Raw genomic sequence first — 16,645 nt, forward strand, 5'->3', positions numbered from 1 at the left:
CTAATATGATGTGTGCAGCCCAACTAGTTACAACGTAGTGTTCTGAGTAAGGTTTCGTGTGTGGAATATGAATTAAACGGAGAAAATCCTGTTTTTGTCAATTTCCGGCTTCCTAAAACGGATTAGCCGTGACCTGAGACTTGGCAACTGTGATGTCATTTTAAGTCGACACCAAGTGACAATATGGCCGCCCCCTGAGATGGATAAAAATGGGTGAATTTTGCTCCCAACCCATATTCCAAAAATGCAATATTAATCAGAGTGCTGTGTTTAGACTGGTTGAGCCGCATATAGTATTTCATTGTCAAGAAAATTTTGCAGATGATTCCTTTAATGAAAAGAACAAGCATGATCAAAATAAACAAGGTGACTGACAAAAATGATATAAATTTGTTCTGTGGCCAAGCTCGTATCCCATAACACTCGTGATCCAAATCGTTCTTATTTATTTATTCATTTATTTATTCAATCATTTAATGTATTTATTCATTTAACATTTCATCATATCCTCTATGACAAATTACAAACATTAGAGCATCTTATTGAGAGGAAGAAAAAGTAGTAAAAGAAGAAGGTTCTTCTTCTGTGTTTGCATGACTGTATTATATTGCCTCCCAGTGGCCAAATCAGTCACAGCACATTAAATTGGATTGTGCCATGAACTCATGATCCACAAACTGTTTGACGATTTACATTTTGTTTTATCATGTATGTTTTTATAAATTAGAAAATTGTTGGGTTTTATTTTTCCTTATCAAAAAAAAACAATGATCTGTGACCTAGCTTCGGATCTCATTGGGTATGCAAGCTGTACGGAATGAGACTTCCATCCCGTTGGACATGTTGCAACACTTGTTCAGAAACGTCGTTCTCGCTGCTTTAGACAAATTTGTCACATTCCAATCAATTCAATTTTGAAGCGGCGGCACACGATTGAGCAATTGTGATCCGGCCTTGCCACTTTCAGCTTTGCTCGCATTCTGGTCGCTAAGCGCAAGAGTGAGGTGAGGAGTGGCAGCTGGACAGGTTTTTTTTTTTTTTCTTCTCCTGTCATGGAGGCTGACTTATGTAAGAGGGAGAGTCTTCCCGCCTTCGTGTTTTTGTTTTTCTCAATGAGCCAAATGTCTCCCCATCGAGGCCTCTCAGCCTGTCCACCAAGCCCCTTTCCTGGAAACTTCCAGCAGAGGCTACTCGGGGCAGGCCCGCGGGTTGAATGGGAGGTGGGGCTTGGTTTGTCTTCAGTGGGTGTTCTCTTCCAGCAAAACACATGACTGGCGCCCACACCATCTCAGCCACTCTCAGCGAGCGGGTCGTCAGTCATTGCATTTTTGTGCAGCATTAAAATAATGTTGCTGTTTTTTTTTTTTTTTCTTTTTTTTAAAAGTATTCACAACCCTCCTGAGAATAAGCGGTTCAAAAAATGGATGCCTGGATTTAGACAAATTTGGATCACCTAGCAAGGGGGCATTCGACACGTCATTTTCAAAGGCTAGTCGTTGTGATATTTTCAGAGGTTCATGTGGGCCTAAGTCGAGATGGGCCAATTGATCCCTAGTTATTTTGACATTGTGTATTTACAATGATGTTGAATGGACAAATAGTCTCCGATCCCCAACCTTGACTCCCGCCAAGACATAGAAGGAAGGCGCGGCCATATCCCTAATTTTTGATGGGCGTGTTTAAAGTCGTTAGTGGTCTCTCCAAAATAAAATGATAAATCAGAAAATGCTAATATAATTTTCCTGATTTAAAAAAAATACATAAATTGGGCTTGTTAGCAAAAAATGGACCATTCTGGACGGATGATTCCTTTAAAAAACCTGGAGGCAAAGTGTTATAATTCTTACTCCTGCGTCAGACGGTAGATAGATAGATAGATAGATAGATAGATAGATAGATAGATAGATAGATAGATAGATAGATAGATAGATAGATAGATAGATAGATAGATAGATAGATAGATAGATAGATAGATAGATAGATAGATAGATAGATAGATAGATAGATAGATAGATAGATAGATAGATAGATAGATAGATAGATAGATAGATAGATAGATAGATAGATAGCATTTGCTGTCCATATTTAGGGTGGATGATAAATTGATGGATTAATAAATGTGCACACAAAATGAAAGAGATGAGAAAGTGATTATGATGGATGGCTGACTGACCATCAATCGTCGTTTGTTTATTCGTTTATTTTTGAACGTTATAATCAAATTGGCGAATGAAAGCATCTCGTCGTCGGGCTGGAATGTGACGCGTGCAGGCCTGGGAGGAATGCCTCAACCACGCCCCCTCGCTATGGCTTGTCCAATCAGAAAAGGTAGTCGGTTTTAGGGCACCCGCTGAGTGCCAACCGTACAAAAACAACGCGTGGGCTATTTGACTAAAGTCGTATTTATGTCATTTGGTCCTGGGGTGGACTTTTTGCACTTGAGAGCAAAGTGTAGCTTCGAGGTGCGGGTCTTTTCGGGGCCCTCGGAGCGCGTCCGGCCGATGTTGTTTATGTGTAGTAAGGGGTAGCTTGAAACCGGCCTGGCTTGCCCCACTTCCTCGCTTGTTTTCCTCCTCGGCTCGCTTGCGCCTGCTGGATTCTACTCCATGTTGACGCCGCCACTGCTGGCGCTGCTGCTGCTGCAAAAGTGACGACTCGGCGGCCACGGGACGACCAGGACGACCAGGAAGACCCCCCCCCCCCCCCCTAGCTCGCTCGCAACACCGCCGAAAAGTCGTGTCCAGAGAGCCCCGCAAAGCGGTTCCGAATTGAGCACTTTCCTTCTGCAAAGGAAAAAAAACTGAATAAGCGTTGGAGAAAGATAGATCGACAGAGGGACAGAAAGACAGTAGTCAAGCCAAGCAGGCGGGAGAGACGCCAGTGACAGGCGAGCTCGGCGAATCATCGACTGGATCGGAACCGCGAAGACAGAAGCCAATGAGGGGTGCCCGTCAGTGCCCGGGGACAGGATTTGAGGATTTTGAGGGCTCCGTGATTGTCCGATGGAAAGTTCTGTTATCACCCAAGTGCACAAAGAAGACGTCCAAGTGTCCCCCAAAACAGGTGAGACTACTTTGAACCGTTCAGATGATCTTTCTCTGCGACTGTTGTTGTTGTCCCACTACGTTGAATCAGTGTGCGCTTGATTGACAGCCGTAACATAAAAAAAAAAACATTACAAGCAGATGTGGAATTCAAGTAAATAAAGCAGTCCAACTACAACGTTAATGGCGAAAATAAAAATGACGCTTGTTGTAGGTTTGAATTAGTGTCGCATTTAAACTGAAATTCGAACTAAAAGTGTCCGATCCAAAACGTGTGTTGATGTTTGATTATCGCTGTTGGAGTTTGTTGGCCAAGAAACAAAAGCTGCTCGAGTATTTGAGAGTGTCAGGTTGCAGCTTGTTTGGCAGCAGCCCTTCATTTTGCCACTAGCAGGAAAAACACGAGTGCACAACAACAGGCTCGCTTTGCTCCCTTTTCGAACGCAGTTCGGCAGTTTGGGTCGCATTCTGGGGAGGTGGGGGGGGGGGACGTAGCGGTTGCGTTTGCATAACGCCAAAATGCACCGTAAATAATCTCGATGTTTCTGGAGAATGTGTATTGAGATTGGAGGGGGGGGGGGGCGTTCAAACAGCAGACACCCCCCCCCCCCCCCCCCGCACACGCCCAAAAATATAAGATACAATTAGTCAGTGCCAATTATGTTAGTTTAGGTTATACGATTAATTAGACGATAAGGTCGCAGTGAATTGGGGGGTAAAAAATCTGCCAGTGTATTTGCATGTGTGGATCAACATATGAGGATTTTTGTTTGTCTCCTCAAGCACGGAGTTGTGTAACACTACGTCCTCATTCTGCCGAGTAAGAAAACGTTCTTCTCCTTCCTGAGCTGCACTGGCACACTTTTGGCCCGTTTATCATCGGTTCCTCTTTCCAGGAAGCTTGATGATCCACTGGAAGCTTTCACAGCTTAGGGATGTGATGCCCATTTTTTGTTGTTGTGACTTTAGGCTTGTCCCACGATCCATAGTCAAAAAACCGTGGAGATGTGACCAAGGCTATAGGTCCGACGATAGAATGGCTGCCAGGCAGCCTTGCAAAGGCCTCGCTCGGAATGCTTTCTGTCTGTGTAAGGTAGTGCTCTAAAGTGAGTGTAGGTTTTCCCGCCCTTCGTGATTATATAACCTGTGCCGGCCATTTCCAGCAGCAGCGGCAGCAGCAGAGGCAGTAAAAGCAGATTTCACGCAGGCCGTGTTATTCTGCATGCAGAAGGCACGCGCTGACCCTCAACGTCGATCGTAGATATCCAACAATTAATCTGTTAATCATCAAATTTATCAATAACTATTTTGAGACCTTGTTTAACTAAGTAGCAGCTTCTCCACCGTAAATATTCTCCAATTGCTCTCGTCCTCCATGAAAGCAGACTGGTTATCTTTGTGTTTCATCCAAAGAAGATATTTGCAAACATCTGTTTTTACTTTGGGAAACAACTATCGACATTTTTGCGGATTTGCTAACCTGTTATGAATCAAACGGGGAATTGAATCACAATCCAGTCATTTTTCTGCTTTTTCTACACTAGCCATTTGAAGTATTGTCCCGTTTTTCAATAAAGGGGTGGAAATTGCTAGTATTATAATTCACCAAGATAAAAAAAAAAATAAAATAAATATTGACAATTCATACATATCAAAAGATTGTGGAGGTGAGAGCGGAAATCCTCAAGCTCCTCATTATGCTTTCACAAATCGATAAATGCTCAGGGGGACAAAAGGAAGAGCGCAAAATTACAGTGGACCTTAAAAATTGTCATTTCTATGTTGTTGCATTCTATGCGGAAAATCAGGACGAGTGTAAAGAAGCCGGATGGCTGATGTGGACATTTGCGAATTCCTGCATTTTAAGCTATTTTCCATTTTCTGAAAACGAATGCTTCACGTGGCAATATTTGTTCTTGGAGTTGCATTGTGTTGTTGTAATTTATAGAACAAAATAAAGATGCTTATTTTATTTGAACAATAATGTGTTGACAAAGTTTACTGCAATGACATTTGAGTGTAATAAATGTTTTCCTCTGCGCTTGCGTGGCAGGCCAGGTGAGCCGCTCGGCCCTGAAGCAGCCTCGGAGTTGTAATGTCTTCAAAGCGCTCTTCTGCTGCCTGCAAGCTCAGGATGAGCCCAAACTACCTCCGCCTCTGCTGCCGCCTTCCCAGCAGGCGTTGCTGGAGGCCCCGGAAAATGCGGCGGTTGTCAAGGTAACCTCGTTCGCATTCCACGTACGCTCGCTTCAGTCCTGCCGAAATCGGACCGGAGCAACCCAATGGGATGTGGAGTATGTTGTCGCTGTTATGTCACGGCGAGCGCTTGCTCTTTTTTTTTTTTTTTTTTAGCTGAAGAAAGAATGGTGTTGTAATGTGCGGTACGCATGTTATATAACAGAAGAGTAATTCATGTCAGCCTGGCAGCTGACTAAAAAAGCTCAGAGAGAGAAATGGTTCCCATGGCATGTTCTGTATGTTATTCATAGATTGCAAGAACTGCATGTCTATTTACAGAAATTGCAATTGTGCTAATTTTAGGGGCGGGGGGGTAATAGGTTCTTTTTTTCAAGGCCAATTAGTAGTCATTGAAACTGAAAATAATTTGCACAAAAGGGGAAAATATTGGCATCAAAATTTACTTCGACTAACTATATGCTTCCTGAAAGGGTTTTCAGCTTTGCATGTGTTAAATGTTCAGGTCATGTTAATTTTTCATTCATTATAATTAAACCAAAAAGTTCAGGGAAATTCCAGACTCAGCATGTCTTAGAAATTAAAAAAAAAAAGAAATCAACAAATAACACAAATAGTGTAACTATTAGTGTAATCACGGTAATAGTTATTTTGTAGTGGGTAGTGAATCTTCTATGTGCCCATTTATTAATCTATCATCCACCAGTTCAACTAGTTTTAAATCCATCAGTTATCGGCTGTCAGATATCGATGACACGTTTTTCTCTGACTAGTAAAAATATCAATGAGATCAAACATCGTAATCTAAAGAACTGAAATCAAATCAAATTGGAGCTTCAAAAATTGAAATAGAATTGAATGTGAAACTTTTTGACAATACCCAACAACTCAAAATCACACACACACACACACACACACACACACACACACACACACACGCATGCCTCAAATGGCTTATATTAACCTTATATTATGTTAGGCTAATAGCGGTGAAAACGGTTTTGTGTGTCATCAGTTGTGCGACATCAGCCTCCTGCCCGAGGTGACCGCCCATGACCAAGGGAAGATCTGCGTGGTCATCGATCTAGATGAGACGCTGGTGCACAGCTCCTTCAAGGTGGGCACCGACTGATCAATTGATCGTTCATTACGGGCCTCGTTCCAGTTGAGACACTGCCCGGACTGGTCGCCACTCAATTGCTGGGAACATAAAGACAAACGTGTTCCAAATGAGAGTCTTCCAGGGGGCCAGCATGCTAACATGTTTTTAGAAAGTATGAGTTTGCTGGAGTACCCAGAGAAAAGTCGCACAAGCACAGTTTGTGTGTTCACCTTGGCTTGTAAATCCAAAAGAATGTTTCTCAAATGACTGGATGTTCACACGACCTGGAGTGAAATACCCTGTTATTTACGGCAGTAGCAGCAGTACGCATGGCATGTAAGCGAGCGCTTATGTAACATCTTGAGAACTTCTGCTCGGGGTCCATGAGTGCGTGCGCACACGCCTACCGAGCCAACCGTACGTCTCCCTTCTGTTTCCCCTCTAGCCGATCAGCAACGCGGACTTCATTGTGCCGGTGGAGATTGAGGGGACCACACACCAGGTAAGCGGCAGTGCAGCTTGCGCCTGCGACATAGTTCTGATGTGGTTGCAGTGACCTCTACTGGCCACGTTTTGAACAAAGCCTCAACAGCAGGATGGGAACTCGCACGGTCATTTCGTGTTCTCAACATGGGTTGCCCAAGACGTTAACAGTGGAAGACAATTAAGAACAAAAGCCGTCTGGCAAAGACTTGAGTCCTGCGATGGCGGCGAGGCATCTGTGTGGGCCTCTGCCTGGTTCAAGTAATCCAGGATAGGCTGGTTAACACTGGCACGGCCTATTCTTGATTACTTGTTTCAGGAAGTGGCCATTGGCAGCTAACCTGGGGTTTCTGATGAACATGCATCCGTCCATTTTCTGCAGCATTTCTCCTCATTAGGGTCACAGCTGGGCTGAGATACTAGTGTCCAGCAAATGCCAGATAAGGCTTGCAAAATACTACAAGCTGTCTCTAACTTCTATCCAAGTGAAGATACTCATGTTTATCTTCCGTATGGCTTTCAGGTACTTTTTCATGACCGACCAAATGCTAAACATGTTAGAGCTTCTAGACACTTGTGACCGCAGTGATGAGTTCCTGCTGTCCTGGAACGTGGGATGGAGTTTTCCCGTAAGGAAGTCACCAATGCGTGGGCTGTGTGTTGGCAGGTGTACGTGCTTAAGAGGCCGTACGTGGATGAGTTCCTGCAGCGAATGGGAGAGCTGTTTGAGTGCGTGCTGTTCACCGCCAGTTTGGCTAAGGTAGCTAGCGGACATAGTCACCATATGTACCATCATCACCAGTGATTCTCAAAGTGGACTCTGGCGGTATGCAAAAGAATCACTCAATGTATAAATATATTTTTAAATCCAGTACGCCGACCCAGTGACGGACCTGCTGGACCAGTACAGCGTGTTCCGGACTCGCCTCTTTCGGGAGTCATGCGTCTTCCATCAGGGTTGCTACGTGAAAGATCTGAGCCGCCTGGGCCGAGACCTTCATAAGACGCTCATCTTGGATAATTCTCCCGCATCCTACATCTTTCACCCCAACAATGCTGTGAGTTTACCCTCCAAACTGGCGCAAACATTTGCTTGAGTTTGATCGATCCGAACATTGATGCCAAATCTGTGATATGTGCGCGTGCACGCTCGTCAGGTCCCCGTGGCGTCATGGTTCGACGACGTAGATGACGCCGAACTCCTCAACCTCCTGCCCGTGTTTGAAGAACTCAGCCAGGCGGAGAACGTGTACACTCAGCTGGACCAACTTCGTGGGCATTAAAGGACCTTTTTCCAGGTCGTCTTCCACATACCACGCATTGAAACCGGATCTCTTCACATGTTGGTCTGTCCCAGCTGCTGCACAAATATCTCAACAATGACATTAGCGTGGGTTACAGGACATTCCAAAATCACAAAGCAACTAAATTTGTGCCTCGGATTATGCTTGGCATTCTCAAGCCTTTTTTATATGCTTGTGATAGCAGCAATCACTATTCAAAATCGTGCAAATCACCACGAGACAGCGCGAGGACATCACAACCAAAGCGCCATTGTCCCAGTCACCGGTTCAACCAGTTGTGGCAATTGTTCTCTGGCCAAATAGAAGCCTCCATGCCCTCTATCTGACTTTGATTGAGCGTGCCTTTAAGGAACGAGGAAGCAGAAAAAAAAGATTTTTTTTTAAATCACCACGGGTTTTATACACCGTTCGTTTTGATAAGTTGTTTTATATGGAAATCTATTTTTAAATAGTTCCTCTATGCAAGCCGGTTCTGTCAATATTTCATTTCAGTGGACGTAAGAGTTGGCCTTATTTATGAATAAGCAACAAAAAAACGAACACGAAAGCTAAATGATGCCCAATTGTTGTCTTTTCTAAATCTGATGCTTTTATGTAGCCGTTCACGTTACAAAACCAAAAGCGACTTGGAATGTGAACGGAACGCATCAGTGACTTGACACGTGTGCGCACAAACCATGACGTCATGTGGTGCAGTCTGCTTCCTGAAGGAAATACCAAAAAGGTTTGACTGCAACCGAAGCCAAATTTCTGAACCGAATCATTTTGTGTCGTCCTCTTTTGCCCATTGACTGATTTCTTCTTTTTTGTCCGCCATTGCTTCTGTCACTGTCTAATTTGTCAAACCGTTGTGATGTTTATTGCCTTTTGATGACACGGAGGTGCATTGAGCGCCACCTGAGTGGTCAGTGTGCAGTTGCGTCAGCTACATACCTGATTTTTATTATAGCCACTTACGAAAGTCAGCAAAAATGCAATTGTACTGTTTACATTCATGTAATTATCAGAATTTACCTGCAGTACGAACATACTGTTTCAGATTTATATTTTCTACATCAGTCTTTGGTTGTGGATTTCATACTGTGTCCCTCTTAAAATTGTGGCCGGTGACATATTTTGATTTTGCCTCAATCATCTTCTGCCACTCAAGCCACCTCTGCTAAAACCGGCTGCATCCTTAGTTCAAGTGCTTATTCAATTTGAATATAGTATGATTAGTGTTTGGTTCTGTTTTTTTTTCCTGTTTTAAAAAAAAAAAAAATGCATTATTTTAGGAACGTGACAATATACGTAGCTTTCAGCTTGAGCGAAAAAGGACAAAATCGTATCGTGTCAGCAGACACAGAAATATGCGGACACAGCATAGGCCGAGTGCCGCACATTCAGACAAGCTTTCTGAGTTTTTTTGTCGTTATTATTATCATCATCGAACACTGCTGACAAAGATATACAGTGCCTTTTGAAGTTTGGAGCAATAGAGGTGTTGTGCCTAAAAATGAGTTATGATGATGGCCTCAACACGAGAATGCATGTCATGCTGGGCATGAGTGAGGAAACACTGTCGAGAGCAAGTTTACGCAGCTGTGCTACTTGTAGCGGGAAAACACTTGAAAATATCTTTTTTTATGAGTGTTTTTTTTTCTGTATTTATTGGCCAATGACCTGTATTGTCCGGTAATGCTCAATATTTTCTATTGTTTTCCATTTGCCAACATTAAGCAGTTTAAACTTCACTTGGAGAGTTTTGTCATATTGATTTGTGTCATTTTTCCTGGGTTTTCTTGTGTTGTTGAACACCTACCCATGTTAACTAGTTTTAGAAATGCTAAATGTACCACATGTGATGATCCAAAGTATTTAAGATTGCCATCAGTTGTCTTTGTCTTTTGGAATATTTTTGTCTCCCATATCTGACCAGACCTACAAAGTGCTACCAATATTTTATTGAGATAAAAATTGGTTCTATTTTCCTGTACTTGAGTGTTTTTGTGATGAGGCTCTAAACTCAAAAGTTTATCCACCTTCACCCAATACGCTTATTTTTTATTTAAACATTTTTATTAAAATAAAAAAATCAAAATAATAAATGATAAAACAAAAATTAAAAAAAGAATTCTTTTTTTAAAAAAAATCAAAAAATAAATAACTTTAAAAAAGACCAGAACAAATGGAAACGAACCGAACCCAATAAATCTGTGACGTCATTCGGACACTCTATTAGGTACATCGCCATTTTCAGGTGTTCCTAATCACAGGCCACTTCATTAGGGACAGATCATGGTCAAAGCTTAACTCAGTGCTTCTCAATTATTTTCTGTTACGCCCCCCCCCCTAGCAAGAAGAAAACTATTCGCGCCCCCCCTCCCCACCGTGACTATCCTAACTTGTCTTGTAAATCGTAAAATGTTGCACTGTCGCAAACGTGACAGAAGTAACAATGAGAGCGCCACTGCCCCCTGCTGTAGTAAACGCGCAATTACACTTTATTCTAGTACTGCCAAAAAAAAAGCCTGTTCCCCAGGGTCACACGCGCCCCCCCAGGAATAGCACCGCGCCCCCCAAGGGGGGCGCGCCCCACTATTTGAGAAGCACTGGCCTAAGTGACTGATTCACAATTTGGTTTTGTCTGATATCAGAGATTAAATAAAGAAAACCAACTGGCTGATTGATTTGTTTTAATTGAGAGGGAAAAAAAACAGCAAAAGCATTTCACTAGCTGACCAGGAGATGGCGACAGCGTGGCATCTGAAGACCATGGATTGTTTGTTCTGCTATAGCCTAGGTGACTGATTCACAATTTGGTTTTGTCTGATAATAGATATTAAATAAAGAAAACCAACTGGCTAATTGATTTGTTTTAATTGAGAGAAAAAAAAAACATCAGCAAAAGCATTTCACTAACTGACCAGGAGATGGCGACAGCGCGGCATCTGAAGACCATGGATCGTTCTGCTATGCCGGTTTAAAAAAAAAACAAAAACGTAATTAGCTAGGGGTCAAAGGTCAAAGTTTACGGTTCAAAGTTCACCCAGGGGTCAAAGGTCGGTTCAAAGTTCACGGGGTCATGTGCACATTTTCGATTTTTAACTAGAGTTGAAAGTTCAGGGTTCAAAGGTCACCCAGGGGTCACCACGGGGTCACCATGGGGTCACCGCGGGGTCACCGCGGGTTCAAAGTTCAGGGTTCACTTTTTTTTTTTTTTTTTAGGTTAACCTTTATTTAACCCAGTGCTTCTCAATTATTTTCTGTTACGCCCCCCCCCTAGCAAGAAGAAAACTATTCGCGCCCCCCCCCTCCCCACCGTGACTATCCTAACTTGTCTTGTAAGTCGTAAAATGTTGCACTGTCGCAAACGTGACAGAAGTAACAATGAGAGCGCCACTGCCCCCTGCTGTAGTAGACGCGCAATTACACTTTATTCTAGTACTGCCAAAAAAAAAAGCCTGTTCCCCAGGGTCACACGCGCCCCCCCAGGAATAGCACCGCGCCCCCCAAGGGGGGCGCGCCCCACTATTTGAGAAGCACTGGCTTAACTGAAAGTGAAAAGTGCCACACCCGCCCTCACCCCCACTTTCTGATTGGCTGTTGGATATGTGACGTCATTCTGACACTATGAGGTACATCGTCATTTTGTGTTTGAATAAAAGGGAGAAAAAAAATCCGTTATGCCGACGTTACTTGGGGGGGGACACCAACTCATCAACGTAAAACGCATACATATTGTCATACAAAGCAGTTAACCAAATGTCAGATTTTTATGTTTTGAATGGCCAATATAAAAACAAGGAATAAAACACCAGACAAGTTTTTACATAAATGTTTATTAAAATAATGATAAAAGTAAATCTCAAAAAAGCAATCTAATGTGAAATTGCAGTAGATATATTGGATAACAATATTTAGGCATATATATATATGCATACACGTTATCGAACCAAACCGAACCAAACCAAACTGAAACGAATCCCTTAGCGACTCGCTCTGTCTTCGTGCGACAGCCAAGGACGATTTGGTCGCTTGTCATTCGGTCGCCGAAGAGTCAAAATTGTCGTGATCTGGATCTTGAAGGAAACTCGTAAAATGAAGGATGACAATCACCATCAACCAGACTTCTCCTCCTCAGGATCTCCAACCAAAGTGAAGCCAATTATTTCTATTATTATTTTAAATGTATGTCACTCATTTTTTTGTAATCTTTAGGTGAAAATTCAAGTCTTCTGGCTTAGTTTCGGTCCCTATTTTTAATGTTAAGGTGATAGTTCCCCTATTAGTTCTTGTATGAATTTATCTCACTGCCATGTGTGCCAAGTTTGGAGTTTAGCTTTTAGAACTCTTAAAAGTAACATGCATTTCAAATATTTACAACTGTCACATTTGACTATACAGTCGTTGCATAAGTGTAGTAACTTGAAATTCTTGAAAAACTGCTGTGGTCCATGGTTGGAAAATGCAAAAAGAGGTTTTTGTGAAAAATCTTTCCTTGCAGAGGAAGAAATCCTCCCCAAACACCTTGGTGGGATTAAACATTCTACTTCGCTTGAATAATGCGTGCATTCAACACATTTATTTGGGCAAATGTATCAAACTTGTAGTTAACCTTTTAGATGAACAAAATTAATTCTTCACAGTATATGCTAAAAATGCAAGGTTAACTTCACTTAATTTGGCAAACTATCAGACATCTGTGGAATTTACAAGAGAAGAAAGCAGAAAGAGGAAAAAACGCAGTCAAAAACTTGGACAAACGCGGCCAACCTGGATCTAGAAAAGTCCAAGAGATTTCAAAGCATTACTTCAGAGGGCATGTGGGAGGGTGTCCAAATCACTCTCGACTACTACTAATTATAATAAACAGAAACCCAGAAATGAAGCAAAATAAACATGTGATCACACAACTTAAACTATCTTCCATGTGACTTGCTAAATAAGAGTCTGTCATCATCTTGTATTAATTGTTGGCACATAGAACAAGACCAAACTCAACTGAAGTGCCGCTTGCGTGGCACAATGCTGCCCTCTACAGGCTAAATAGGTTGACTGCAATGTTAGTCCCCTCGTGTTCCCAGCACGATTAGCATTAGTTGGACATGGACGGACAAACAATCAACCCTTGGAAGTTAAACATAAGGAAAAAAAAAAAAAAACCTCAAATCATTTTCGATCGGACCGTAAGACCACGAGTTTAAGAAATTAAGTCAAAAATAGTGCGCGACGCAAATTGGGCCGACTCTTTTTCAGCCGCTCACACAAACTTATCTACTTCTTCTCCTTCTTCTTCTTGTCCTGAAACAACAAAAGAGAACACCACACTGTTACTCGACACACTGCTACACTTTGTTGAGTTGTTTTATGACTGGTACCTTGTCGTTGAGGGCGAGGATGACCATCAACTTCCGGAAGATGGTAATGAAGTCCAAGAACAAGTCCACACAGTGCCTGCACAGGGTGACACGTTTTGTTTGTGCATGTACGCAGTGAAACGGTGACATATTTTTATTTATTTTTTTATTTAAACCAAACGCGGCCTCACTCACCAGACGTAGTCCTTGTCGCCGTTCTCCGCCTTCTCGATGATGAGCTGAGTGTCGAACAGGACGAAGCCGCACATGATGAGCAGGCCCAGGTACATGTGAGCCTGTTGGAAGAAGCAAAGGTCATCTTGGAAACGGCTCAGAAACGTGGAAGGAATATGCAAGAAGGATAGAGCGAGTGTGACAAGATTTCCCAAAAATGAGTGTCAACTGGTGGAGCTAGATAGTTTTTAGAATGTGCACTATTGCAAGTAAATGCTTGCAAATGCAGAAAACTGTCTTGTCCCAAAAAAATTAAATGGAGCAAATAACATAACAAGCAACGTTCAAGTTGTTTTTTTTGGGTGATTTTCTTTTGTTCTGGAGTGTTTCAGAAGCCTTTTGGAGGCTTTTTTGAGGACAGTTGTGACACTGAGACAAGATGCAGCAAGCAAGACAGCTACAAAGTGACAAGAGAGCGAGACGAGGAGAGATCAAACGATGGTTCCGACTGACCTTGAAGAGCATCGCCGATCCAAAGAACATGTTCATGAGTGACATCAGGAAGAGGATAGACAGGCCAGACATCAGTGTGCCTGATCACCACCACAACAACAACAGCAAGGCAGTCAGAGACAACAAAGTACTAGCAGTTCAGGTTCCCTATTCGTTGGTCTTTAAACGGGCAAAACGTGGAATCCATCTCTGGACAGAGAGCTTCTCGAAGGAGCACGCAACTATTTCATACAATTGTGTTTCGAGAAAGTACTTTCAGCCATGCCAAGTGTGAAGAGGAATGAGGGCGAGTTACCTCCAAGGAACAGGTAGCTCCTTCGTTTAGCGTAGAGGGCGCTGAGGGTGAAGCAAATGAAAATAACGGAGGTTCCCATGAAGGCTGTGACAATGATGCTAAAAAGAAGGCGGGGGGGTTAGCAAGTGCTTTGCACACACAAGGCAAACACAAATCATCAACAGATGCGACAGAGAATGCAGCTATGTAAGGCAGACGATGAATATGTCCATCTTAAACTCGAAAATTCTCATTTCACATGATGCCCTTACATCGACAGTGTCAACAAGACAAGTGAAATTTCATGGCTGTACGCATTTTTGCGCTTACAGTTGGAATGTTAATCGTCTTGTTTCCAAACAAGGTTCTCTGAAAGGCACTTTGAACATGTCTGTTTAACTCTATGATGTGTTTTCAAAGCTGACTTTTGAGTATCATTATTTATTTTTAATATATTCTTAACATTGTGCTGCCCAAACAAACGTTATGTTCAAAGGAGCAATATTTTTCTTTTTTCCCCCACTTAGATAGAGATACACAATAGGAGATTTTTTTTTTTTCAAGGCTTATGTGACTAGGAGGCCCAAACGTGATTTTAAAGGTGAGGCACACGTTACGCAAGTGTTCCTTGGCATACCTGGGGTTGACGGCGATGACAAAGTCCAGTGTGGGGCCGAGGCCCAAACCTAGAGTGAGGAAGGGGGGGGGGGGGGGGGGGAGCGCCTCAGTTGGTCTCATTTGGCTAACAGTCGCCCAAGCACAATAAAGGTGAGTGCAAACCGTTAAGGAAGGCAAATCCCGCCAGGATGGCCAGCCTCTTCTTCTCAGTGTGGGCGTTGTGCGGAGTCATGGCCAGCCACACCATCATTCCCAGGGATGCCAGGGCGCAGAGCACACCTCCCTGACAACACACGAGGCGTCACTCGTCTGATCAGGTATCATCATCAGGTGCATGATATTCAAGATTGAAAGTTAGTTAAGATTAAGCAAACTAAGATACCTGGAAGAGGCGCAAGACGACATGCGTGTAGGCGCCGGCTGCCGCCAGGAACATGCATGCCGCCAAGCTGGAGTAGACATTCTTCAAGTGCAACTGGGTGGAGTGAGATCTGCAAGAGCAAAGAAAAACATTTGAAAGAGCACGACTCAGATAAGTAACAAGTCTGACGGGCTCCATACATTTGGGAGAACTTGAAGATGGCATCAAAGTTGATGTTGCGGTCAAACGCATTCATGGTGCAAGAAGATGAGATCTGGGTAAAGACAAACAAATTAGAAACTGTTTTGCCATGTTCCTAGCTACTTCCTGAAAATGTCCATTAAAAATCATTTTGTTGTGATTTTGGAGTGAGGAATGAGTGACTGATTGTTGATGCAATAACTCCATCATTGTTCTCCAAAGTAATAGCACGTTTGCAGCCGCACACGAGCCAACACTTCACCATTACCTAAAGTAAATGAGGCCCCAAGAAATTGAAAGCGAAATTAAACATCTTGATATTTTACTCCAGTAACCTAACGCGTAACGATGTGTTTTCGAATGGCTTGGCGTGAGTTATATACGTTGACGGTGCAACAATTTCTCTTAATGTACAAATGGCGTCCAAATGGCGGAAGCATGAACAATCGGAGTCACGTACTACGAGAAACGCAAACGGTACTTCGTTGTTAGCTGCTCCGAATTGAGTGGTTGTAATCCATGTTGTCGATGTTGAATCTTGTTCGTCAGCAGCACGCAAGACACAACGAACGTGATCATATGTAATTGCGTTTGTTTGTGTAAATCACAAAAGCACAACGTCTATGTTTGGTAACCACAGTTTGCTTGTTGGTCGTCTGCTGTGTGTGTTATTAATAGCCTTCCAAGCTAACGTCGGCTAGCGTGACCACAAATCCCATACTTCGACAATTAAATCGAAAAACACAAACGTCAAGCCATTCAAGCAATATGTCAAGGGGTCCCGACGGTATATTGTGTGTGATTCACCTGGTCGGTGCTCCTGACGCCTTGCGGTTCGGTTCGGTTTGTTTTGCAGGCCTTTCGTGGATTCTTTCACTCCCTTCTTTCGCTTTGAGTCGCGTCTGAAAGCCAGGACGTGTCACACAAACACACGCACGCGCACACAATGCAGTGATGTCACCATAGAAACGCCCAGAGACGTGCACGCCACAACACCTGACTGTCCCCCTTTTGTGGCTGTTATGTTACTGACCTA

The 16,645-nt window shown here is 43.0% G+C and overlaps 2 protein-coding genes across 2 annotated transcripts; one reads left to right on the forward strand and one right to left on the reverse strand.

The window, feature by feature from the left end:
• Positions 1-2,329: 2,329 nt before the first annotated feature.
• On the forward strand, positions 2,330-10,104 carry ctdsp2 (CTD (carboxy-terminal domain, RNA polymerase II, polypeptide A) small phosphatase 2). Its single transcript, XM_061268905.1, has 7 exons — positions 2,330-3,063; positions 5,098-5,261; positions 6,256-6,357; positions 6,788-6,844; positions 7,493-7,585; positions 7,698-7,883; positions 7,983-10,104. Exons 1-7 carry the CDS (start codon positions 3,003-3,005, stop codon positions 8,106-8,108), a joined length of 789 nt encoding a protein of 262 aa, XP_061124889.1. The 5' UTR covers positions 2,330-3,002; the 3' UTR covers positions 8,109-10,104.
• A 2,562-nt stretch (positions 10,105-12,666) lies between these two features.
• tegt (testis enhanced gene transcript (BAX inhibitor 1)) lies at positions 12,667-16,576 on the reverse strand. Its single transcript, XM_061303376.1, has 10 exons — positions 16,417-16,576; positions 15,609-15,682; positions 15,430-15,538; positions 15,210-15,330; positions 15,067-15,115; positions 14,451-14,548; positions 14,156-14,235; positions 13,664-13,764; positions 13,490-13,565; positions 12,667-13,412 (listed from the first exon to the last, which is right to left on the reverse strand). Exons 2-10 carry the CDS (start codon positions 15,662-15,664, stop codon positions 13,386-13,388), a joined length of 717 nt encoding a protein of 238 aa, XP_061159360.1. The 5' UTR covers positions 15,665-15,682; positions 16,417-16,576; the 3' UTR covers positions 12,667-13,385.
• Between the last annotated feature and the right edge of the window lie 69 nt (positions 16,577-16,645).

Source organism: Syngnathus typhle, linkage group LG2 (assembly GCF_033458585.1).
Source record: "Syngnathus typhle isolate RoL2023-S1 ecotype Sweden linkage group LG2, RoL_Styp_1.0, whole genome shotgun sequence".
NCBI classification, from domain to species: Eukaryota; Metazoa; Chordata; class Actinopteri; order Syngnathiformes; family Syngnathidae; genus Syngnathus; species Syngnathus typhle.